The following is a 27,278-nucleotide window of genomic DNA, read 5'->3' on the forward strand; positions in this document are numbered from 1 at the left end:
TCCGCGCGTGAGCCTGCTCGAGCGATGATCCCAGCGTTGACCTGTTTACCTGTCTGTCTCTGGTCCATCTGCCTCTCGTCTCCCTCGTCACAATGGTGCACGATGACAGGACTTGCCTCTATGTCAGAGTAACAAGCCAGAGAACATGTTGACATTGAACAACGCTTGTGTGGTGCGTCTGCACCGACACTGAACTTTGGCATAAACACAGAAAAATGACCGACGTGCTGTCTGCTGGAGTCGCTTCTGAAAGATGACCTAACTTATTTATGAAGTACTAACCCGAGGCGCCGAACATGAGGATTATATAATGTTACTTTATTGAATGTTATGGGAAGATGTTTCCATTTTTTTATCAGATACACCAGGCTGACTTCCCCTTTATCCCATTTTGTTGGTTTTTTTAAATATATATATATAAATATATATTTTCTTGACTGGGGAATAAATAAATCTCACACCACAAGTGCATAAATATAAAAACTGTGAATTTTATGAGAAAATAAAAAATAACAGAGACTACTGGATTCCATCAACAAAAGTTTCAATTAATTTTTTTTTTTTTTTTTTGCCTCTTAAATTTTTGCATGACTCTGATTTTACTCTTATTTTAATATCGTTGCTGTTATTTTTGCTTTCACTGTTACATGCTGTGTATTCCTTCTGTAAAGCTCTTTCTGACATTAACCTGTAAATTGTGTTATGTAAATAAATATTGCGTGTTTATTTGCTAGTGCATTTGTTGCAGGCACACAGACTGAATTATAAGTAAGGTTAGTTTTGTTCCCAGTTTTTAAAATAAGTCAAAGTCTTTCTCTCAACCACAAAATGTCCCCTCAGACACATTTGGACTAACTCTTCAGAATTTTCAGGCTGGAACGATGTCGCGACTAACTTTTTTTTTTTTTTTTTTTTTTTTTTTTTTTACCCTGGAGTAACACATCTGGTTAGCTGTGTGTGTGTGTTGTAAATTCATTCATAACTGATGTGTTACAAAGTTACCTGTGAGTAAAGAGGGGGGCTAACTTAATGTTTGAACATGCATAACATAACATTTTAGCTAATATCCATAAGCCTGGGTGCAAACTCAAAACTCCTGGATGTCTGCACATTATTCAGCTTGTAACTGACTGCAAGTTTTTTATTAGCTGGAATTTGGTAATATAATAAATTTATCTGGGATTTTTCCTGAGTATTTCAACTTTTCATAAAAGCATATTTAGCCTTTTTGGACGTAGTAGCTGCTTACACAAGTGTAATATGTTTGCCACATGGCAATTTAAAGTTTGTTCTTTGCCTTTTAATTGATATCTATCTAAGTCAATTTGATTTAACAGAATCAAATTCTTAACATATGATTTGGCTGCTGCCTGCTGTTTCACCTTTGTGAAGGTCTGTGTACTATAGCTGTCATCTTCCTGAATAATTACAGTATTTTTGGCGCTCGAATCCAAAAGTCCAAGAATGGCCACATTCCCAGTTTTATAGTGTCTGTGAGTGTGAGTCATTTCTAGGTAAATGTGACACACTTTTTTCCTCTCCATCTTCTAAGTCTATCACTCCATTCCTCATATTTTGCACCTTCCATTTTTTTCTGAACTGAGCTGAAAATAGACCGAGCGCTGTAAGAAAACACCGTCGTATTAACTGGGATCAAAGTCCCAACAATAAGACATCTGAGTGGACAGCAGCCATCAGCTAAAATATACTTCACAAGCCAGAATACTTGATTGCTGAAAATGTAGCACATTGTAAATCTAATACTAGAAGCTAAATTGAATTTGGGTTGAGAAATGGAAAATTTGGATTCAGTACGCTGCACACTCAGATTTTCAGTATTGATTAATTTGGCCTCTAGTTTCTTTGTCAATCGGTGTAAAAATGTCCTTTCCAAGTCCAAAAAGGAAAAATCTCTTATCACTGCATGAAAACACTAAAAACAGCAATGCTGGAGCAAATGTGTGCTTCTTTTGGTTGTATGAGTCTGAAATAAGTTTCTCAAGACTGCAAAGGTGAAATGACCACAGTGCAGTTGGTGTAAAACTTAAACATTAGATCCTTTTTTTTGTGCCAGTCGAGAGAATAGAAACATCTCTTCTTAGTAGAGTGCGGTACTGTGCGTGTCCGGGATGTTTAATTAAACTTCCTCAAACTAAACAGGATCATGGAGCAGAATGGCCTGAGCTGATTAACATCACGTACATCAAGGTCAGTCAATTACCCCGTTACCTCGTTAGACTCTCCCCTCCCCTCAGTATTTATATAGTCAGCCAGCCAGCCAGACAGACAGACGTGATTAGCTGGCTGTTGGGGAAACCACTGAATTTCAGTTAAGGAGATTTGTACTTGGATACTGACTCCCCCCCCCCCCCCCCCCTTTTTTTTTTTAAAGAGAAAATAGTGCATTTGTGAAACCCATTTTCACTGAGCTTCAGTGAGCTCAGCCTTTTACTGAGCAACACACCAGTCTCTGCTGATTTCATAAAAACAAAATAAAAAGGTGCAAGTCATGTCGAAGTAGCACGTGTCCATGTCTATTTCGGAGCGAAATCTACTGTTAAAACATCACAGCAGTTGCAGGAGCGTGACGTGACGCTCGTGCTGGTTATCATATGTCTAAACTTTCACTTTGAGAGGGAAGCCTGTCTTTGGAGAAGTTAGTTTAAAACGATATTTGTATTCATGCTTTAAACTGTGCTTTAAAAAGATAGCATTAGCTTTGCAATGGCACACAGTAGACCTACTGTTGAAGCACTTCTGATGGCACAATCCTGAGCGGGTGGAGATGTGCACCCCTCCTCTGGATATTTGGGATCTATTATGTATGGAGGAGCTGAGTGTCTACAAGACCATGGCCAGAGAGCTAGACAGGACAGAGCGAGGCACTATTGTGCATGTGCTTGTGTGTCTGTGTGTGTGTGTGAGGGGAAAGGGAGGGGGGACAGAAAAAGAAGCAATAGCAGGAGGGGCATAAAGGGGTGAAAAAAAGAGGAGAAAAGGAGACTGACAGTAGACAAAAAAGAACCAGAGAGGAAAGAGGGGGGAGGGATATGAGGGAGTGGAAAAAGAGGAGGCAAAGCAACAGAGGAGTGAAAGAGAAATGACTTGAGGGGTTGAGGGATGGAGAGAGGTGAATAAAGCGAGAGAGAAAAGTATCAAGGCAATGAAGAAGAAAAAACAGAGACGGAGAGACAGTGAAAGCAGTTGGGTAGTGGAGGGGAGAGAAAGAGGGGAGGATGTCACCCATGGCTGCCACTCATCACTCACTGCTTAATGACGCAGTTTTTTTTTTCTCTTCTCCTTCTTCTTCTCCTCCCGCTTCTTTTCTGTGGGAGAGAGGGGGAGGACAGAGTTTGGCCCGCACCCTATCAAACAGGGTCATACAGAGTTCACAACCTCCAGGTGGGACCGTCCTCCTCCTCCTCCTCCAGGGAAATGTTTGCGTGCCTGTGTGACCGCCTAGTGCGTAGTTTCGAAGATTATCTCTGGATCCGAAGACATTTTGAGGATAAAATCTAGACGGACGGGGAATTACAGTGAAACTTAAGGATGCTTTACATTAAAAACCGAGAACTGGAGTGAAATTCCGATTTTTTGCTTGCCCGACAGTCGCAAATGCCTTGTGCAAAGTTTGTCTTCGTGTGTTTATATGTGTGTATATGGGCATGTTTGTTTGCACCAGAAGCCTCTCTTGACTGTCTGCCGCTTCCTGCTGGGACCGGCTTGAGTTTTGATTCAGTTTGTGTGTTGGGCGTGTGTGTGTACGTGCGCTTAGCTCCACTTGTCCTCTCACTCATTCCCGTTTCTGGGAAGCATCAGCCGTTTAAAACTCAAATGGCAGGATTTTTTTTCCCCCTCTCCCCTCGCTCTCCTCCTCACACCAAATTTGGGGAACAGCTGGGGCGGCCATGCCGATGATTTGTCTCCTTCTACCCGTCCTCCTGACAGGTTGAGAGCATGCACACACACACAGACACTCACTATTAGGCGCGCGCACACACACATACAATTAAACATGCTTTCAGTATCACAGACAGACAGGCACAAACACACATAAACACACTCGCACAGACACAAAAGTAGACTCAGTATAAGAGGCCGTGTTCTCAGGGTGCTGCCAAAACACTCTGATTTCCTTTAGCCTAGGCGGCCATACATCAGCTTGGGGCCTCCCAGCCCGGATGGCAGGGGCTGACAGAATGACATGTGTCATTTATCAAACGAGGGGCGCCAGACCTCAGGAAAAGAACAGACCGCCTCATGACAAAGCCCCCCCAAGAGCTCTCCTCCACTCGCAACGAGGGGAGTGTGTCACGGGGTAGACACTGACAAATCTACGGAGATAGAACACACATGGATGCATGCTGACACCAACACGCAAGCGGAGGAAACGCACAGTGAGAGGCACTTCCAGCTCAGATGCAAACCCACTGATCGCATATTATACTCAAGCTGCTTTGTGGATTTTAAACACATTGTTTGGTCGTGTTTAAAGAACGACAAGACTTTGAAAACACAAGTAAAAGAGGGGGGAAAAAATCTATATTTTATAGCGTGTTTGGAAGCGAATGTACAAACACACATACCCACACATACACCCACATATATGTTTTCCTCACAGCCAAAGAAGCCCCAGCCAAAGCTTCTCCTGTTGCCAGCAGCAGACCCGTTCTTCTTAATGAACGCTCATTGGCTGCCGAAAGGAAGTCTCTTAGCTGGCAATGCAGCTTCATCTCCTTCCTTTCATATCTGTGCCACCGCATACGCACAATAACCCATTTTTTCTCCTTCATTATGTCTCCCTCTCCACTCCTTCCCTTTCCCCTTCCCTCTCTCTCTCTCTATCTGTCCTGATCCCCCCTCCACCTCCTTTTACTCTTTCCATAGCCTGTTCATTTGTCTTCATAAGCCTAATTTATTTTCTCTGCCAGATGCAAGCTGACAGCCATCAGTCACTCTCCCACACATACTGACGCACACACCTGACCTCCTGACACGCAGACAAATACACTATGCGCAAATGCACAGCTCTTTTCTCACTTTTTTTTCATTTGCCCTGTCTCTATTACACACACACACACACACACAGGCCATATTACCTCACGCTGCTCTGAGGTAAGCTCTGCAGTCACATACCCTCTGTTTTACCCCTGTCCTCCACCCCCTCCAACCCCCAAAACCCTCCCATTAACATTACTGAAGATGGATGCGTCTTCATAGCGGAGATTGATTGCGGATATAGAGTTATGGTGCCATTTATGTGTGTGTGTATGAGTGTGTTAGTGTTAGATGGAGGGCACTTTGGGAGGCGGCGCTGGGAGCTGAAATGCGAGGGAGGCAGGCTTTTCTCTCGTTTCCAGAACCTTCCAGCCGTTCGTTGTCTGTCCGCAGTCTGATATTGTGCTCTGTTGAAGGATTGCTTCCTCTCTTCCTGCTTCTCTCTCTCTCTGACTGTGAAGCCGTTCATAACCATTGTACACACACACACAGACACACACACACGGGCATGCATGCATACTCGCACAGGCACAATTAGGGTGAGATGGCTACTAATACTAGTCCACTTTGAAAGCCCACTACATAATTTACTGACTTTCTCCAGGGACCCTTTCTCTACCCCTAATGCCCCCCCCCCAAATATCATTTTGTCTTTTGTCGCTTTATTGCTATGGTCATCAGGAAGTGGGGGGAGTCCACACATACACCCTGTAAACTGCTGTGTGCTTCAGCTTTTTCTTTTGTTATATATTTTTTGTTACGCGTCTATGCTATTCATCATGCTTAAGTCCTAAACTAGTGTTGAAATGAAACAGTGGAACTTTGTTTAATGGAGCGCCAGACTTCAGCACTAACCCGTCACTCGAGCAGACAGAACGAAGAAAAAAATGTGGCGATGCATAAAGGATAACGGTTTTGATGGTGCACAATTGCTGGAATTTCCCTGGTGACACATGCAGTTAAAAGCACTAAAATGTTTGGGGACATTTGGCTGTCCTGAGCAGCCTCCTGCCCTGAGGGTTTGCCGTCCTAATTAAATTCCCTAAAGTGACTTTAGGGGGTTTTTAAAGTTATAATTTCTTTGTCTGTCTGTGTGCATGTTGGGAAGGGATATGTAAGTCAGGTCTCTGAGGTCTGGTTCTTACAAAGCCCTCTGCATTATTGTGTTCTGAGTGTGTTGCAGAGACGTAGACAAGGGCAGAAAAGAGCTGATGAAATATTGTGATGCAGGCAGACAAAATAAAATCTGTGTGAGTCACCTCACTGTCTTTTACTAGACTTTTAAAAAGTTTCAAGCTCAGCTCACACAGCACTATAAAAGACAAATTGAGTTATTTTCAATATATTGGTCACAATTAGGGGGGTTTGCTTCCTACTATTTCTGTGTCCAATTTTACTTTATGCATCAAACACAATGAGAATTTTAGAGATGCACAGATTCTATTTTTTCTGAATTGCCATTATTGATTATTGACTAGATTTTCTTTCTCGGATATAAACAGCATACACAATCAAAAATCAACTAAATTAATAAACTTTACAAATCGCCCTAAACTACAGTAAGGTGCAGGATCTGTTAGGGAAACTGGAAAAAAAAGTGCTCTGCTGCTGGAAAGAGGTACATACGATTAACTGAAAATTAGTCTCTGTGCGCCACCTTTATCTGACAGATTTCACCTTATCAAACAAAAGCAGGTGCAACACATTTATAGAACAAAACCAATGTCAAACGGTTGAGCATGCATGAATCAGACCAGCTCATAATCGGACATATGAAAGGTTATCACCGGTCCTGGCTGAGAAGTCACTGACCAATCATTATTTGAATGCCTCTATTTGGCATTCAAATAATGCTAAAAAGTTCCCAATTGGGAAATTTCATGTGAATTCTCTGTTAATTCATGTAGTAAAACAAATAAAAATTTGGTGCATGACTTGCTGGGATCTCACTTATAAATTACAAGCTTTAGATTATTCACATACAGCACGTGCGTTCTTTTGCTAACATTTAATTTCTAATCAATCCTAATCTACCGGCCTTAGCTTAGCCCCTTTACTGCTGTTCACGCACCTTTACATAGATTATACAAAATATGTTTGTTTATCATGTACCTATTATAGCTTTTATGTGTTGATCTTCTTTCTTGAATCCATAACATCCCAACTCAGAACCATCCAAAGAGTAAATGAATGCACTGTTAGACACCAGTCAATGGTACAGATACTTTATATTTCAAATAAACTGCTTGGGCATTTTGTCTCTTGAGCAAGAGTGTCTTGTTTTAATGAAATTGCGAACATTTTAGCGAATAAAATGCAAGGGATGCAGTAAAGTAGCCCAGTACAGAGGCTAGAGTAATTGTGAAATAAGTGCTAGCATGTTAGCAGTGTGCTACCTGTATAAGGTTAGCTTATTGGCTAAATTAAATCACCAGCTACCCCTGCAGGTTTGTCGCTTCCCCACATATCTTTGAGAACATGTTTTTGTGTTACTGAGCCATTAGGGTGCTTCTTCTCCTTTATTCTCTGCAGAGACTGAAAGATCAGATTCATAGAAGTGTGTGTGCATTTTTTTTCCTCTGTGTTTCTGTTCCTTCTTCGTGTTTTGTTTCTTAGCAGTGTACAAAGTGGATGGCCTCTGTAAATTGAGGGGAGGGCTGACAGCACAGCGAAGGTTGATTGATGGCATATTGTGCAACCGGACTCAGCTAGACCAAACTGGTTAGGTGGTGACCCTGTTTTGGCCCTGTGCCCTTTTGGTTTCTTTCTTCTTCTTTTTTTAATTCTAGCTGTTTTTCTCCCTCTCCCTGTGCCTCACTGTCTACCTCTGTCACTTGCACACACTCAGATATACAGAATACATAAATAAAGACTTCCTCCTCTTGCTTCTTCTCCTTGAGCTCCCCTACATCTTCATTGTTGCACTTAAACTCGTCGTTGCTATCATTCTTTGTCCGCTGTTTCCTTTCTTCCTTCCTCAGCCCACTTTGTTTGTCAGCGCTCTTTCAGGACAGGTTTTGTCCCGTGAGTCATATCGTCAGGGTTCATTTTACAGCCCTTATTCATATATTCTCTGTCAAAAAAAAAAAAAAAAACTTTCAAGAAGCACACCGGAGCCAGTGCTGCCTCTGATTTGGTGAAACTTCCCAGTCGCCAACCAGTTCTTGCCCGCAGAAGAGCTCATCAACAACCTTGTTTGACAAATTTAGGAGAGTTAACCTAAACACTGGGCACACTACTTTAAACTGTGTTTCATCCTGTTTTTTTCCTGCAATGATTTTCTGCCTCTGTTCTCCACACAACCATAGTGATTTATGGTAATTATCCATCTTTGGGGTCATCCATCAACTGGTTGTTGCTAGGCAATGGTAGCAGCTGTTGTTTAGTCGGGGGAAGCTTTGCTGTCAGGGGCAATGCAGGTGAATTCAAAAGACGGCATCTATGAGGAAAAGACGAAGCTCTGTTATTTCACGAGCCTGTTGGTTTTGTGCTTCATTCCTTCGTTTTAGATTTAAAGAGAACACCTCTTTGTCAAAGCAGCGGCCACCCCCGATTAAACAAAAATTGAACAACTGCAGGAGATTAAAGAATTGCGCGTTCCCCAGAGGTGTGCACTGCAACAGAAGATTAAGACAATACAGGTATTTTCATTTTCACGAGGTTACAATTTAAAATGAAGCTTGTTTATGTGAAGAGAATAAAAATGGCAGAGGGGAAAAAAACGGTAGAGGAATTGATAATGTTTTCTCAAAAAGAGTCTGTTTAGCAAACGGCATCTGTCTGATACAGCCTACATTAAAACAGTTCTTGGCATACGTGGAGTAAATCTCACTCACATCATCTTTAATTAGCATTAGTAATGCTTTATCCGTACTTTGCCTGAAAACAAACCAGATGGTTCGAAATGTGTATGTAGCACCGGAGCAATGTTCGATGGTTAGGTGTGTGTAGGGTTTGGAGGGAGGGGGTTGGCAGAAAACTTGAGCACAGAGGGCTTTAATCTGTGGCGGCAATGATCTAATGGCTGTTGTTTCCTCTTAGAACAAGCAGGCACTGACAGTCCGAGGAAAAGGTGATTTATAGACCACAGTCGGTGTCGCGGTGCGTCAAAAAACTGGCTCTCGGAAGAGCTGAACAAATAAGGAGTACAAAATGAAAACAAAGACGGGTGTAGAAATTCAAGAAAACTGGCAATGTTGTTCTTCACATTTGTTTCTTTTCTTTTTTTTCTTTTAATCCATCACTGATCCATTATGTCATATGAGTAAAACTAATTAAAAGGCACTGGCTGCGATTTAAAAAGGCTTTTAGCATCGTGAGTAACTGCAAACTGTTTGGAAAGGGTTTAGGTTCATCATGCAGGGTCAGCGAGGCGTCTTATCAGTCAACTAGTCATGCTGCAGAAGTGGCGACCCCCCCAAAACATCCATAACTGCAAGAAGAGCACAGACACCTGCAGCAGATGGTCTGGCCCCTGTAGAAGCTGATCTCAACATCACTGTGTTGGTCTCAGATTACATTAAGAGAAACAGAAGATGTGGAGCTCACCTGTATCTACAGAAGCAAAGTGGCAAGTTCTTTGAGATCCTGGGTTCAGCATACCCTGAAAACCAAGCACTGATTTAATTTAGTTATTACCTTTTTTGGGAAAGTTAGTAGCCAAGAAAAATACGCGGGGCATCATTTTTGAAAGCATCCATTCAGGCTTAAATCTTTTGAGACATGTGAAAGCCAAGCCAGAAGTGTTCATTTATTTTTTTAGGACTGTAGCTCATCTGATATTGCTGTGGCTGACAACAACAACAATTGCCGTTTGCCCATACGGCCATCAGCGTGAAGAGCAGACCGGATGGGTTGCTTTGTTTTCCCCAACCAGCAGAACTGTGGAAGCTGAGAAGGTGGATTTGTACAACACATGAGCTATTAGAAGCCCCCGAGCTATTGTGCCATATGGTGGACTATTCTATGTGGGTTAGGGGAGGGTGGAACCGAGGGGGTGCTGTTAGGTAAGCTTTTTACGTGCCTGGCCGAGGAAGCTGTGGGTTATATTACGGCTCGCGCCTGGACCTGGTGTCACGAACTGGCTGTAATGTCAAACATGCCCTTGAGTTTAACCCGGTGAAGTTTCCTTTATCACATGTGCAAAGAAGATATAATCATCAGAGAGAAACAGGTTACTACGCAGAAAGTTAATGTGACGATTTGACGATCAACTCGTTTTTGGGTTCCACCTTCTTGTGAAAATTGTATTAGGAATTTAAGTACGTTGACAGAAACCAAGTTGGGCTGAGAGAGACTTTTGGTCTGTGCGAGTTTACCACAGCATTGTCCGCAGGCTAGTCCACAGAGAGTGTCAGGTCCTATGAAACCACAGCGGCAGCTACCCCAGACAGAAAAAAAAATCTCAGGAATGAACAAGGATGGGAGAGAGCCGAGAGAGAGACAGAGATTGCCTGACATACTAAGCATTACCATAATTGGCTTTTCTACATGATAGGACAGAGGAAATAATAATGTCATTTTATTTACAGCCTTCTCTCTGCTGAAACACGCACACACTCATGCACACCGTACAGGTCAATGACACACACTGATCAGGCCTGTCCAAAGCCATCAGAGGTGAGTGGCAGGGAATGGAGGGGCCGGTGACAAAGCGAAACGGGAGAGAGAAATAAGACTGCCACGCCAGAGCTCCTGTTTTGAAGGGCCGCTAAACGCTGTGAGGGAGCCTCGGCGGCCGCCCTGCTGCGGGTGCAGCACTCCGCCACGTAGGGTAAATCAGGAGGCTGAAAGCTGGCGGAATTGGACATTAGCACTGCAAATGAGAGCCGGGATTGCCCTCTTCTCTGAGACAACATGAATAAATGAAGAAGGTTTAAAGGGAAAGTGTGTGCAGCGGGTGTTGTGTGTATGTACAAGTGACTGAGGAGGGAAAGAAGAGCTACGCTGGCTGTGGCAGTGCCGTGTCGCACTCAAGTTACTTAACAGCCAGTTAGGGAGTTAGTTTTTAATCTATCTTTTTATCAATCTATAATAAAACTAAGATTTTTTTTAAACTATGAAGTTAAGTTAAGAAGAGTAAAAAGTAAGACTACGTTAAGTTTAATATCAAAATTGTTTAACTTTTAGCATGAAGCTTCTTTAGCCATAGCTGTAATGCTTATGTGTGCACAGTCTTGGATTTTAGGTATATTCGAGTGATGTATCCAAACATGGCAACGATCACCAAAACTATAATTTAGTGTTTATTCAGCCTTGTTATAACTTTGTGTTTCAAACTTGCATTAAAAAATATGAGGTTTTTCAATTGTGGACCTCAAACAAGCTTATTGGCTTTAGGCAGGAATGTAGTTTTGTGAGAGGAGTGCAGGTTTGCATTCGTGTGTGTGTGTATGTGAGACTGGGGGATGTCCTACTGTGGTGTCACCTGTCTACAGCAGGAAATCCTGGACTTCGGGCACAACAATAGTGACAGGCTCCTCTCCAGACGCAGATGGCTTCGCTTTCCCCCCACTAGCCACATTGCATCTCTGCTTGCACCTGACACACTGTGACACACACAAACACGCGCGCACACATAAAACTGATCAGCCACACCTAGCCTAGGCAAACATGCACACGCAATGACAGAAATGGCAGAAGCTGATTTCTCACACCTCTCTCACCTATCTGCTTTGCTGTTAACTTGTTTCGCTGTCATTTTTTTCCCCCCTGTCAGATATGCACACGCATAAATGCACGTACACACACACACAGACACACACACCTCTTGTTCGCTGGCCTAAACACATCTTTTTTTTCCCTCTCTTTTCAAAACTTCCCCTCTTTTCCCTATCCTCCCTGACAGCACAAAGTGGGCTTACGTTTTTGACTGACAACCACAACAGACACTCTTCCCCCCCCTTTCCCCTCCCCTCCACTGCCCCCACCCGTTTTAATCCCCTCCCTATCCCTCTCTCCCTCCCTCCCCGTTTCCTCTTTTGTTCTGAGTGACGCTCGAAAGCCGCCATGTCAGCATCTTTTCCATCTCTGATTGCCTTATTAGCCGGCGGTGGCACCCGCAGCTTTACTGACACAGATGGTGAAGGAGCAGGCTTGAGCAAAGGGGGGGGGGAGAAAAAAAATGGCTGACTTGTGTTTGTTGTTGTTACTTTCCCCTCCCACCTCTTCTCAGGCTTGTTTGTGTGGACACTGACACCTCAGGCTGACACTGACACACTCCTGACACTGATGCCTGTCAAGGCAACATACGGAGGATGGCAGGGAAAGGGAAGAATTTTGTGGTGGTGTGCCTTCTGTGTGTGTGTGTGTGTGTGTGTGTGTGTGTGTGTGTGTGTGTGTGTGTGTGTGTGTGTGTACTGCTGTCAGGTTTCTCTCACTTGGTCTGCTGATTTGTCTTTAACTACTTTCACAACTTTGAATGGGTTCACTTTTGCATTTATTTCAATGCAGCAGGCTGCAGCTTGTTAGGGAGAAAAGGAAGAGTTCAAAGAAATCCGTACAGCTGCTTTGGGAAAATGTTTAATTTTTCTTTTAGTAATTAAATAAAAGAAATTACTGCAGTATATCCTGTGGACAATTAAGAGCACACAGTTGGGAGCAAGAGGAAGAATGTATTTTGATCATGCACTGTTTCTCTCACACACACACACACACACACACACACACACACACACACACACACACACACACACACACACACACACACACACACACACATACCGGGCAGCTGTAGGACCTCCAGCTTTTCCCAGGCAGCAGTAACTGGCACCTCACAAACATCAGGTTTTATGTCCATTCCGATTATGGGATAGAGAGCTACACGCTGTTTGAAGCTGACAGCACATCTGCCTCCTCACTGGAGACTGATTCTGGCATCTCAGACAAGCATCTTACGAGGGATGGATTGGAAAAGGTGCCTTAGCATATTTAACCCTAGATTCTTCACTGCCTCTGTGTAATGTTCCCCTTTTAATCTACCTCCCTGTTCACATTTAAACCTTTTTTTCCTTATTATTTTTTTAGACAAAGACAATAAAAAGTGAATTTTAATTCAGATATCACTTTTTTTCCCTCCAAGCTGAGTTATGGGCAGTTATTTGGCGGGAGAAGGCAGCCATTTCCATTGATACTATAATTTTTTCTCTCCTCTTTTAAAATGGCACACTTGATGCTGTGAGTACTCAGGGAGCACAGGCAGTAACAACACGGCTTGTCATGTCCACTGGCCGTTTCCTAGCATCACGCTGTGAGGACTTCCACAGCCGATGCCAAGTTGACTTCAGCCAACCATGGCTTGGCAAGGCTGATGCAGCTGGCATTTTATTCCACTATCTCTTACTTGTGAATCCATAGTATGTGCGGCATGTTGGAAGAACTGAACAAATTAAAGTCAGGAATAGATCTGTGGTTGCTGAACAGCAACAAAATAGACAATGAAGTAGAGTGTGAGGACTATGTTGCTGTGGGCTTTGTGCTGTTTGGCATCTAAATGAAGTGGATAAGCTGTAATGTTTGCACAAATGCTGTAATACTTTTTTATGTTTCTTAAAAAGAACTTCTAAAGTAACATTCACTAAACAGTCATTTATCTATCTTAGTTTATTTTCCCTGTTTTTTTTTTTTAAACTTGAAGATGTCAGACTCTCTCCATTCATTGAATTACTGTGGTTTTGTAATTATGTAAATAGATCATTTCCATAATTCATTGTCATTGTAGCAAATAAATGATGGACCAGGTTGTTCCCCTACTTGTGTGACTTCACTGACCTGGGGTATTCTCCTCTCAAACAGAGAGGAAAAGGGTCAAACATAATTTGTTGTGGACTTTTATAAATAAAAATCAGATCAAATATTGGAAATTCTGATTGTTTTTGATTGCATCGTTGCTTGGCTGTTTTTATGCACAGTCGAGATTCTCCCCCTCTTTGGTCAGTTTTTCCCTCACATATTTTCTTTTAACCGTGCTAGACTAACTTTGGTGCACACCCTGTTTTCATTCGCTCTCTAAAACAAGTGCTATTGGCTCCTTTCTGTAAGACATATAATAAAGAAAAGAACAGAATACTTTAAATCTTGAACTCTGAGGCCTTGCACACTTTTTCCTGCCAAAAGCGTGTCTTTTCCATTGTGGAGTACTACCACAGATACATACATACAGATATATACAATCTTCTCTGCCTAATTCAATTTCTTTTCTATGTTTTTGCTATTTTTAAACTTGGTGGATAAATTTCTTGAGTCATGTCTGCTCCTTACCCAAGATAAGTTGTAGTGTTCAACAGTTCCATTTGGCAGTGCAGTGAAGAGGACTATCTGTCATTGTCAAGACCTGGATGTTTGCCACTTTATTATATCTTTGTCCTCTACAGGGACTATTGACAAAAATCTCTTAAGGATTATTGCATTCACCACCTGCATATAGGGAGGGCCAGAGGTGTATTCTTGTGTTCAAGTGTATTGATTTGCTAAGACATTTATATCTAATCTCGGTTTTCCTCCTTGCTTTGTTTTCCAGCTTATGGACCTGAAGATGAATTCAAGGGTGGCAAAGCTGATGAAGAGGAACATCTTCAGGATGATGGCCTTTCCCTGGATGGTCAAGATGCAGACTATTTTTTCAATGATGAGGAAGATGCAAGAGATCATTATAGCTGCCAGAACTCTCCACTCAGCAATGGCACTAACCCAGATGCTGGGTATGCTTCTCCCCTCAGCACTACCAGTGATCAGCTGGTGGACCTTAAGACCACCCCCTCCTTAAGTGATCCGGACAGGGTGGAGGAGAAGCTGGGGGAAGGTAGTGAATCCATCAATGGCCTTTCACTACAGGACAGTCTGGAAAAAATGAAAGCCGTCTATGCAAACCTGATCTCGGATGCCTCCTGGTCCAATGTTGCTCTGGACATGCTTAAAAATAAACAAGGAAACAATATTTCAGCAAGCAATGGCAGTGGGAGCAATCACAAAGGGAGCAATGGGTTCCTGAACAGTCATAGCCCGGGAAATGTCCATGTAAAGAACAGATGTAGCAGTAACAACACTTCAGTCACAACAAATATTACCACCAGCAGTACCAGTGCAAGAACAGTGTCGAGTAACAGCAACAATGGCATCAGTGTAAGCTCTGGGGGTACAGGAGTAGCATATGATTGGCATCAAGCAGCCTTGGCTAAAACTTTGCAGTATAATCCGTATCAACTCCTTCCTGAGCCCAGCCTTTTCAGCACTGTGCAGCTTTATAGGCAAAACAACAAGCTGTATGGCCCAGTGTTTACTGGAGCTAGCAAGTTTAGGTGTAAGGACTGTAGTGCTGCCTATGATACTTTGGTAGGCCTAACTGTACATATGAACGAGACTGGCCACTACCGCGATGACAACAAAGATGCAGAGGATGATCGAAGCAAGAAGTGGTCCAAGCCACGAAAACGTTCCTTGCTGGAGATGGAAGGCAAAGAAGATGCCCAGAAAGTTCTGAAATGCATGTACTGTGGCCACTCTTTTGAATCATTGCAAGACCTTAGTGTTCACATGATCAAAACAAAACACTATCAGAAAGTGCCTCTAAAAGAACCAATGCCAGCCCTCACCTCAAAACTGGTCCCCCCAACCAAAAAAAGAGTGTTTCAAGACTTGATGTCTCCGAGCTCACCAGAGTCCGTCTCATCTGGCATACACCTGGGAGAATCTCCCAAAGACCAAAAACTGGCCAATCCCTATGTCACTCCTAACAATCGATACGGTTACCAAAATGGTGCTAGTTACACTTGGCAGTTTGAGGCACGAAAGGCACAAATTCTCAAATGCATGGAATGTGGCAGTTCGCATGACACCTTGCAACAACTGACAGCCCACATGATGGTCACGGGACACTTTCTTAAAGTCACAAATACAGCATCTAAAAAGGGGAAGCAGCTAGTGTTTGATCCTGTGATTGAAGAGAAAATCCAGTCAATTCCCTTGCCTCCCACTACCACGCGGCTCCCGGCGCCCAATGGTAAGCCACACCCTGACTCCCCATTGCAGCCCTCCAGCCCTGAGGAGAAACACGAAGAAAAGAAAGATGAAGATACAGAGGATGAGAAAACTGAAGTTAGGGAACCAGAGAGACAAATAAAAGAGGAGAAAGAAGACCCCTGTGAAAAAACAGAAAAACCTGAAAGGGCCAGGTCATACCAGTACCTTACAGAAGAAGATTTAGAAGAAACACCTAAAGGTGGGCTGGACATCCTGAAGTCTTTAGAGAACACAGTTTCAAGTGCTATCAGTAAGGCCCAAACAGGAACACCAACCTGGGGTGGATACCCCAGCATTCACGCTGCCTATCAGCTCCATGGATCTCTGAAGCCTTTGCCCTCATGTGCACAGGTTCAACCCTTGTTCAGTAGCACTAGTTTAAAGGTAATGTCCTCTGATTTAGGCTCTCTGATCCATTCACCAAATAGCCCCTCTCCACCCCCAAGTCACAAGAGCAATGTGCTGGCCATGGAAGAGCTAGTGGAAAAAGTTACAGGGAAAAGCTTAGTGAAGAATGAGAAAGAGGAAAAACCTGTAGAGAATAAGTGTAGATCTGCAAAGTCACCAGTGATAAATCCCAAGGACAAACAGGCTTCACGGTATCCTGAAAACCTCTCAAAGGTACTGAAGAGTAGTGAAGTGGAGGATCGGAATGAGCTAAAGGGCAAAGAAGGAGAGCAAACAGAGAGTAAAATAGATATAAAAATAAAAACTGAAGCGGATTCACCCAAAAAGACAGTAAGCAATGGCTGCAGTAACCTGAGCATCATCACTGATCATTCACCAGAACAACCTCTTGTTAACCCTCTTAGTGCTTTGCAGTCCGTCATGAACAACCACTTGGGGAAAGCGGCAAAAGTGTCCACACCCTTTGTAGACCCATTTGCAATGCTTTATAAGATCAACAACTCTACCCAGATTAAGCAAACAGATCCTATGAGTCACTACCACAATGATGACGACGTCGATGATGATCAGCCCATCGACTTGACAAAATCCAAAAACAGCAATGGAAGTACAGCTAAGGGGACTCTTGCGACACCAAACAGCAATGTAAACAACACCAAGTCGGTCTTCAAAGATTTCTCTCCGATATCATCGCCACCTCTAAGAGAAAATGCTTTAATGGACATTTCAGACATGGTGAAAAATCTGACGGGCCGTTTAACACCAAAATCTACAACCCCATCTTCCATCTCAGAGAAATCCGATATCGATGGCTGTACTTTGGAGGATGGCATGGAAGAGCTATCTCCCATTCAAAGACGGAAAGGCAGACAGTCAAACTGGAATCCCCAACACCTCCTGATTCTTCAGGCCCAGTTTGCCTCCAGTCTGCGAGAAACCCCGGAAGGAAAGTTTGTAATTAGTGACTTAGGACCCCAGGAACGGGTCCACATCTGTAAATTCACTGGTCTCTCAATGACTACTATCTCACATTGGCTGGCCAATGTAAAATACCAGTTAAAGCGGACAGGGGGAACAAAGTTCCTAAAAAACATCGACTCTGGCCAGCCTCTGTTTTTGTGCAGTGACTGTGCTTCCCAATTCAGGACTCCTTCATCCTATATTCACCATTTGGAGTCCCACCTTGGTTTTACCCTAAGAGACCTTTCGAAGCTCTCCATAGACTTAATAGAGCAGCAGGCCGTCAGCAGAACAGAGGACAAGACTTTTAGTTCACCTGGACTCACAGAAGAGGACACTGGCTCAATATATCAGTGCAAACTTTGCAATCGGACATTTGTGAGTAAACATGCAATCAAATTGCATCTTTGCAAAACACACGGAAAATCACCAGAGGCTCATCTCATCTTCGTGAAAGAGCTGGAAAAGTTCGATAAACAATGAAGTCAAATAAAGCCGATAGCATGACAGATAACTGTTGCACTATGACTCTAAGCTACAATCTGTCGTAACAGATAGTGCCAAAGCTGTATTTTTACAACACATGAAAACGCAGGAGCTTTAATACCGTACACGGTAATTTTTCAGCTAATAAAACATGGCAGGAGCCTGAACTACAGAGGCTCTAGGCCAAACAGTAAACAGTGAATTTTTTTGGTGACAAATTAAAGTAGCCATGGCACTACATAGTCACTGACAGATTGTTGCTTTCCTAATGCACTGCATCTTATCTGAGCCTTTAAAAATGGTCCACCTGTTGTTTTACAACTAAACCATGCTCTTATTTCGATCACTGTTTCAAAATCATTTTCTAAGATAAATATATTTCAACACGACTTGCATATTATTTATGAGACAGTTTGTGCATGTTTTCATGTAAACCAGTGAGTGTATTATGTCTTATGAAAATTTCAGCCATGACAACAAAACTGAAATACCCGTTTAGCAAATTTCGGATACAGCTGTTTATGTAAAGGTATATTGGGAAAGAATAAGAGTGTTTTAAAATGTTAAGGTGATTTCAGCACTTTAAGTGTCAACTGATTAAGAAATGTACGAGTAAAAAGGACAGCACATTACCCTTTTTAGTTTTTATGCCCTCGACAAACATTTTGGGGAGCTGATCATAAAATTGTTCGGTTTACCATCAAATCACAATAAGTTTTGCAAAATATTTAGGATATTTGTTTATCTAGTAAAATATCATTTCCTGGTTGTTTCAATGTGTACAGTATGCTTTTGAAGGCTACCAATTTTATCATTGTGAAGCTACAGTTGTAAAGTTAATGAAGTTTAAAACTTACTGTATAAATAATCAGCAAGTATGTATACATGTATGTCAGCATATCTTGCTCTTTAAAGTTCTGCATTATTTGTACTGTGTGCATTTTTACAATGTTATTTTCTACACAAATGTGAGACAGGGAGGCTGTATAAAGCTACAGGATCGTGTTGGACCACAGCGTCCTTTTTTCAGTAACCAGTAGGTCCCTAGGTGTGGTCTACATAACGTGACAGAATTTACTGGCATCTGTTCTGATGCTTGGAACTGTATATAACATTTAAAAAAACATTCTTCAGTGACTAATTTCCAGGTTTTGTCATCTACCCAGTTATTCAGAATGGCATTCTTTTATTCTCAGTTGTAAAATAAATTCCATGTCCTGGAATAAGATGCAGTGTTGTCTGAGTGATTTTCAGAAGAGTATAACACAGATAAACGTGACTCTACAAACATTTTTTCACTATTTTTGCTGAACTTATATATTGAAGTTCCATCAGTTTATTTTTTTAAACCTAAAATGCTCATCAAAATGATAATTGGTTCAGTTTTCTATACAAAAATATCTCTACCCGCGTATTAAACTATAGTTTACACTATAGTAGCGTTTGGGTTAGAGTTAATACTAACGTGGTAAAATACTTTTCATTCCCCTGAAGTGAATCTCGAGCAAGACAAAATCCCAATAAGACCTTTGTTATGGCTTCAAAATAATAGCTCTATGATGAGAGAGGTTGAAAGTTGGCTTTTGTAACAGACTTGCAACCAAAGATAGCCAGGAACAAAATTCTAACCGCGGTGTCTAAAAGTAGTACGACTGGTGTTATGGCTCACATATTCTCACCAACCAATACAAATGCAGCAAAGCAGCTCAAAAACAGCATTTGTTTAAAATCAAAATAGATGGAAATTAAAAAAATATTGGCGATTCCAACAAAAATGAAAATCTAGTTGTGGTGAGTTAGCAGAAGCTAAAGTAAAGTCCAGGGACTGGAAATGGGTCATTTTTAGTATTTAGGGCCGGACCATTCAGCCTCACTTATGTCCTGTTACAAGCTGGAAACAGTAGAGAAAGCTAATAGTTCATCAATGTAAACTGTAGGGAATATTTGTAACAACAGACCTACTCATATACTTCAATAAGCTAAACATGGACATTTTAAAGACGCTAACCAAGGCTAAAGCTGTACAGAGCTCAGAGCCAGATGTTTGGAATGAGCCACTGATCAAACCAGTTGTTTTGTTATATAAATATTTTCCATCTGCTTTTTGTTTGTAAGGGTAAAATATGTAACCTATAGTAAAGGCAGGTGTACAGCAACTCATTTTCATTTAATTATTTATACTTGCTTCCAGTAGCACAGAATTGCATTTTCATTTTTTTTCAGTGAAAGAAGCTCCTGTAGTGTCCTGTATTTTTGGTTCATTTCTTTTATTGAAAAAACTAATAAAAACCCACCCTTTTTTCACATTGACACTTAAACGTGGAAAAAAATGGAATTTATAATAAATCTGTTTTATACATACACTGCCACACATACAGGGATCATTAACATCTATATGTCTATACATTTTATTCAGATTGGCTCTCCTGTTAAGGAGGAGATAAGTTAAACACGTTTATTAGGTCTGTGTCACACAGTGTGGCTTACAATAAACTTATAAGACAGACATCTTAAGTTCTCTACAACAGGTTTCAAGGATGCAGTGTTGTGAATATTTTTTCAGACTGAATTGGGTAATCAGTGTAGGTTTTGTCCTCTGCTGATTCAAACTGAAGAAAGTGAGCCACTTTTTTTTTTTCAGTGATACAGTTTTTGACAAATCTTCAAAAGTGTGTTTAAGTTAGTTTTTTGTAACCTTTGGACATTGTTTCGGTTAACTTAGAACCACTATAACAACAAAAAAGCAGGTTTCTAACATTCTGTGTCAATAATAACCGAACCTCTCCTTTAACATAACTTTCCATATTCTTGTTGAGCCCATCCATTACAGTATATACAAGCAGCTGTTCAGAGAATTAAACCAAATGTAAATGAAAATCTTGTTTTGTCACCGAAGAAAAATATATTGTTTACCACTTTACACACTGTTGGTCCAAAAAGCCACTGAATAAAAACTTGCATACAAATTTAATACATACCTTGTTACGATGGTATACTTCATATAGGATTAAATTGATGTAAGGTTTTTCAATTCAAGTCAGTAAATGTCTATGAGCAATTTCAAACAGAATAATCCTTTTCACAAGCAAGTGAATAAAACATTGTCATAGAAAACAGGATTTAACTTAATGGTTTAACACAGAGCCGAGCTTTATAGTTCAGCTAGTGAGACACCTGATAAAAGAGGCCATGACATGTCTTCACTGAAGGTATTTAAGTCGACACGCTCCCACCCTACGCTGCTCTTGAACACTAGCCCGAGGCATTTCTCCCAAGAAACAATACCGTTCCAGTGCCTTGCAGCGTGTTCTGTGTGGCGGCGAAACATAAGACGCAGCAGTGATAAATACAAAGCCGAGTCACAAGCAATAAAGTCTCACGTAACAGCAATGTGCTGAAGTACAATTCTCAAAAGATCAGCTAATGTGTGTAGATACGACTGACTCGACAGAAACGTGCAGGAAACTTTATGCACTTAAGTTTCCTCTGGGTTAAAAAAAAAAAAGTCAATATTTCAAAAAAGAGAAAAAATTACTTGTTAAATATTTCACTGTTGCTATTTGACAAATCCTGCAATGCAAGAAACAATCCCACGTGTCATTTGTTCAAGCAGCTTATATCAAATAATAGCTTAATGTTTAATTCTAACGTGAACTGTTACCAGTGACAAAGATGTCTTATGTTTGTAGTGACGACATTTAAAGCAAAAAAGTCTGCATAACAGTGAATTTATGCTTCTGCGTTCAATCTGTGCCATAGTTGCATCATAAACACAAACACCCTGAAATGCTATTACCTGACATGTCCTACCCTTGAAATGTCATAACAGCTTGCACAGGTTTAAATGCCGGCAACAGTGTCGACCACTTGCATAAGCTACATTGTGAACTCTAGATAGATTCAACAGGGAAGTCTAAATTAAGTTTAAGAAGGGGAGGAGGTTGGGGTGGATGGATGAGTCAATCAAACACTGCATTTTCTTAAAGGGAGATCACCGTGTCAGAATGATAGTTATGAGATTATATCTATATCTGTATATCTGTACATAATAAATTTGATAGTTTACAACAGATGACCTATAGTGGTACAGGTCTACAGAGAGCTGATGTGATGCCTGATGAACTTCAATCACAAAAATTGTATTATTGAACGCTACAGAATAATTATAATAAATAAAAGTAGATGAATAGGTGTAAAAAAAAATCTGTCTCTTCTTTTATGTAACTCAGAGAAGGAAATCATTTTAAAGCTACATATGCATATATAACTCATTAAGAGATTTGTGAAATGATAATTGCATTATATATTTATAAATGAAATGCACACTATGCTTCCATCATTTTAATCTAAACTGCCTTAGCAGATCAGTAGTAGAGCAACTTGTGAAAACTGTCCTCTCCAGCATCACTCACTCAGTACATTCATTATTATGTTGTCAACATACAGCTCTGACATGCTGCTTCATATATGTCCTCTCACACAAACCGTCTTTCTCTTGTCACAACTTATACAAAAGCTCCACGTATGACTTTGTCAGGCAGTCAGTGTTCTGTTTGTTCTTGCATGACTCTTGTTTGCTTAAAAAAAAAGAAAGACACAAAATAAATTGGCTCCGTGTCATCACCATTATCAGACGAACAGAGGCTCACAAGACAGCAGCACAAATCTGATGTTAAACAAAAGGCTGTTTATGACAACAGGCGTCATGATGCAGGCTGTTATCCATTTATAATAATCGAAACAGAACGCTTCAAGTCGCAGTAAGCTGTTCTGGTACTGAGTAGCAACATCTGTACATCCATGAAGAATTACATGTCAGGGAGCGACGGCGCGGGCGGCGTTTGAATCCTTGTGACACGCATACATGTGTACTCGTGCCGACAGCAAGGGTTTGGCGAATTAACCTCGTCCTCTTCCATCCCCTCTCAGTGCTCCCTGAGCAACCTGTACAGCAGCACCTCGCTTTCAAAACACATGCTCGCTATAATGAAACATAGGTGGGAAAATCTCTCTGCTAAAGCACCGTGGCAAAGCGGACAACGTGCTTTCATGTAAGCAGTTTCTGCTGTGAGACTACAGTTAGTAAAACCACATGATTTGTTATTTTCTTTAATTTTAGGATTATAAACAGCAGTAGTTTTGTTTTATTTCAGAATATATATAACAACTTATAATATCTTAATTAAAAGCACACAAATAGAAGAGAAAATCCATCAAGTTTATTCTGCCTGTGCTCCTAAATCCTATAAGAATTATAATAATTAAAGGAGACCTATACTACCATGTCACATTTTTGGATAACATTTGAAGGTGATCGTGTTTAAAGAGGTTTTAATGAGAAGTTGAAACAGTTTATTTAACTTTTTATAATTCATTACTAATATATTTATTAAATACAGAAAACAATTTGGTTACCTTGTAGCTAAGTATGTTTTTTTCTTATAGTTTTTCCTTCTCGTTGGTAAAAAATTATAAATATTGATAATGGATCAAGAGTGTATTTGATCATTCCTGTCAATCCAGCCCCTAAAAAACTGTACCCCCAAATACACACTGAGCCACCCTTTAAATTGCAGATAGTGTCCCTTAAAAATATTGTTTGTTAAAGTCATTTCAGGTGTTGCACTCTATCTTAGTAGCCTAAAAATGTATTACTTACAGCCTAAGCGATAAACCAACCTCAACTTGAAAGTTGTAAGATGTCAATCAAAACCAAACTATTTTTCTCAAGTAACAAATACATACACCTGAGGTGTCAGACTTATTTCTTTCCGCCGCAGCTATCCTGACAGCAGAACAATATAGCACCTTAAATTTTTGTAAAAACATTAAGTCTCGATGCCAAATTTGAAGTGAAGCTGAAGGTTTAAAATCACCAGAGACATCTCATCATGGACAGAGAGTTGAATCTTGATTGCTTGTTGACAAGTTTGTCCCCGCTGAGATCTGCAGGCAGTCAAAAGCATCTTGTAAAGTGTTGTGTACCTGTCAGGAATGAGCCTTGTTTTGGAAGATACAGACGACATAATTCATCAGGCCGAGCGAGAGGCTCTTGAAGAATGGAGAAGTGACAAAGTCGATTCTTTTGAGAATAATGACGGCTGCCAGCGTTCTGAATGGATGGAGTGTCTTTTAGGATCTATCAAAGCTTTTTTTCCAGTGATGTAAAGCTCACAGGTGTGATGCACCGCACCATCGCTAAAGATATTTATATATAGGTGTGTCACTAAGGGGGAATCCTATCATTTCACCACTCTATGGTTAAATTTTTGAGCGAGTGCTCCACAGGAACTTTCCAGTTTTCGAGATGTCTTTGTGACCAGAGATAGTGCGCGTCTACCTGCTTTATATTTATTACAGTGTCATTTTTTTCAGCATATTAAAAATTACTTTATATTATGTAATTAAAGACCTGAGTCTGTGCCAATGTATGTGAATAAAGGGTGAATCTGTGTAAGTGTTTTTCTCAGAGAACTCTCGAGGCAGCAGATTGTGCGCGTGTTTGTGCTGGAATTTAAATATGTGCCATTTAGCACCTCAGAAAAAGTAAATAGGTTACACTCGCGGTGCTGTGGTTGCTCTCACAAATTCCTCATTATTTTGAACTATTCCTGGGTTGGGTTGCCAGGTTTGAATGTCAAATGTCGTATTTATTTCATCTTGAGTTGAGCGGGAAACCACTGTCATGCGGTTGGGTTTAGACCCTTGGACAGTGTGACGAGTCTCATTCACATTCTGTCCAAACCTGACATCATTTGCATGAGAATAAGAGCAAACTCTGCAAACGTGACATGTCCCAGACAAGGGATCACAACTTGGCTGTCATATTAGGCCGGTAAATTCAGGTGACACGGATCCTGTGTCCTCATCTGGGCCAACCTGACAGTGGTTCATGTTCCCTGCTGTCTTTTTCTGAGGAGCTTTGTGAGGGGGGGGTTGCTTTTAATCAGCATGACGAACCCTGCCACCCCCTGCGCGCACGCACACTCAAACACACAAGTGAGAGTGGGCATATGCTGAGGGGCAGTGGGCTGGCCGTTGTGCCATCATTAGTCCAAGCGTACACGGTAAGCTTCTGACACATGTCGAAGGAGCTTCATTCGACCTACAGACGATGCATCCACATTATGCAAAGGCAGCAGTGTCTATATGTGCAGCGCTACTGTCAGAGGCTTGAAGAACTGAGGGAGGAAGTGCAGGAAACTGGGGGAAGAGAGAGGGGAGGCGCAGATCTGGGGAGAGAGAAGCCACAAATCAATAAGAGAAGTGCAAGAATCAACTTCAAGTAATGATTATGAGCTACAAAGTCATCTTTCTCAGACAAAAAAGATAATCTTTCATGTTTTGCATGAAAATTAAATATTCTTTTTGCATAAAATTACAAAGCGAAGGATATTTGTGTTTTGGGAATATTCAAAAACATACATGTTAATGAAAAAGAGGTTCCCTTGCTTTAAGTAAGTAAGATTATGATTCGACTGCAGCCTTTTTTTTTGTCATCATGTGAGATTTGTTTGAGCATTTTTATCAAAAATAACAGTGTTTTTTTCACCTGTGCCCTCTGGCATTTTAATGACTCACTCTGAGCTGGACTGCTTTCAAGTTAGAGACACAGTAGGGCGTGTGTCAGCACTGATCACGTTCTGGAGTGCTGGAGTGCTATTGTCACTGACTCAGTGACGCCTGCCCTGCTCAGTCACTGGAAAACCTCGAAGTTGTTGTTATTGGTATATTTGGGGGAGTTAGTTTGATGTATCTACAATCGTTTTATGTGTCAGAACATAAGAAGAAAAATCATCCAGTCCATACCAGGTCTTAAAATGATGTAAATATAAGATCAGATAAACGATCTTATATTGGACACGTTATACCATGACACTATTTAATTAACAAAAATTAAGTCAAAATGCAGAAGTAATTTGTGAAAAATTAGGATAGTAGCAAGGTCCTGCTATCAAATGCACTTGAAGAGTGTGCACCTCTATAAAAGTAGATTATTTTATCTGTATTATATCTTTTAACACAATGCCAAGGAGAAAAGAACTCCTCAGTGATTGCAGAAAAGCAATTGTTACTACCCATCTATCTGGGAGTCATTATTGACAAACAATTTAAAGTCCATCATTCATCACTGCAAAAAATTATGGTGGAAAACATTCAGGACAGCTGTCAATTATCCCAGTAGCTGTCCCAGCAAAGTCACCTCAGGGTCAGAATGTGCAATGCTCAGAAAAACTGCAAAAAACCCAAGACATACATCTCAGACTCTACAGGCCTCAGTTAGCATGTCAGCTGTTAAAGTTCATGAAAGTACAAATAGAAAGAGACTGAACAAGCAGAGCTTCTTTTGAAAGGTTGTTAAGAGAAAGCCTCTTCTCTCTAAAAAGAACATGGCAGCACAGTTTGGGTTTGCAAAGCTTCATCGATACAAACTACAAGACTTCGGGAACAAGGTCCTTTGGACGGATGGGACCAAAGTGGGGATGTTTGGTGATAATGCACACGGCAACGTTTGCAGAAAACCAAACAGTCAACTGTCAAGCATGGTGGTAGAGTGGTGATGATTTGGGCATTTTTGTTGGGTTTTTTTGTTGCCACCAGACCTGGGCACCTTCCCATCATTGAGTCTGGAATCAAATGTGAGGCATTCTTTCTGAGGGCTAAAGCAAAGTCATGACACACGACAGTGATCCCAAGAACAGCAGCAAATCTACAACAGAAACGCTGAAAAAAAAGCGATTTGAGGTTTTCCAGTGACCCAGTCAAAGTCCAGACCTCAACCTGATTGAAAGTCAGATATGCATTAACGAATCCCCACAAACCTGAATGAACCAAAGCAAAGTTGTAAATAAGAGTTGGTCAACATTTCATTCAAGTCATACAGAAAACTTTAGTTCAAGTTATTGCTGCTAAAGGTGGATGTGCAAGCTACTGAATTATGGGGTAACCAGAGGATTTTTATTTATTACGTCTTGACACATGAAACCTTATAACACTGAGCTGAATATACATATATATTTATTTTTTGTATTTTTCAAATGTTACTGCAGTCTTTCTCTCCTAATAGTCCTTTCTATTTTAAAAGCAACAACTATATTTAGTTTTTTTTTTTCTTCCTATCTTCCTCTTGACTGGGCACAGCTGAGTTAGTACTTCAAACGCAGCTTTAGCATTTCCTCTGTGTTACAGATGTCAGGCTGCCTTTTATTCCAGCAGACACTGATAATTTGAAAGTCTTAGTTTTGCTGTGTTTTAAAATTATTGGCTGACTTAAAGGTTAACAGTCATCTCATCAGATGAATATGCACTCTGTTCTTAAGACAGACTGCTCCTGTCTGTAGCGACACAGAGGTAAAAGTTTGAAAGAGTCTTGAAGCACAGGGGTCATAATAAATTATCATGTCATCTGT

The 27,278-nt window shown here is 41.0% G+C and overlaps 1 protein-coding gene across 1 annotated transcript in view; it reads left to right on the plus strand.

The window, feature by feature from the left end:
• The window catches only part of LOC135932973 (teashirt homolog 1-like), a 30,791-nt gene extending 11,726 nt beyond the window's left edge, over nucleotides 1–19,065 (plus strand). Inside the window, exon 3 of the mRNA XM_065470774.1 lies at nucleotides 14,516–19,065. Coding sequence (XP_065326846.1) covers nucleotides 14,516–17,865 — 3,350 coding nt within the window. The 3' untranslated portion in view covers nucleotides 17,866–19,065. The remainder of the gene's footprint in view (nucleotides 1–14,515) is intronic.
• Nucleotides 19,066–27,278: the final 8,213 nt, after the last annotated feature.

The sequence above is a fragment of the Pelmatolapia mariae genome, linkage group LG22 (genome assembly GCF_036321145.2).
Source record: "Pelmatolapia mariae isolate MD_Pm_ZW linkage group LG22, Pm_UMD_F_2, whole genome shotgun sequence".
NCBI classification, from domain to species: Eukaryota; Metazoa; Chordata; class Actinopteri; order Cichliformes; family Cichlidae; genus Pelmatolapia; species Pelmatolapia mariae.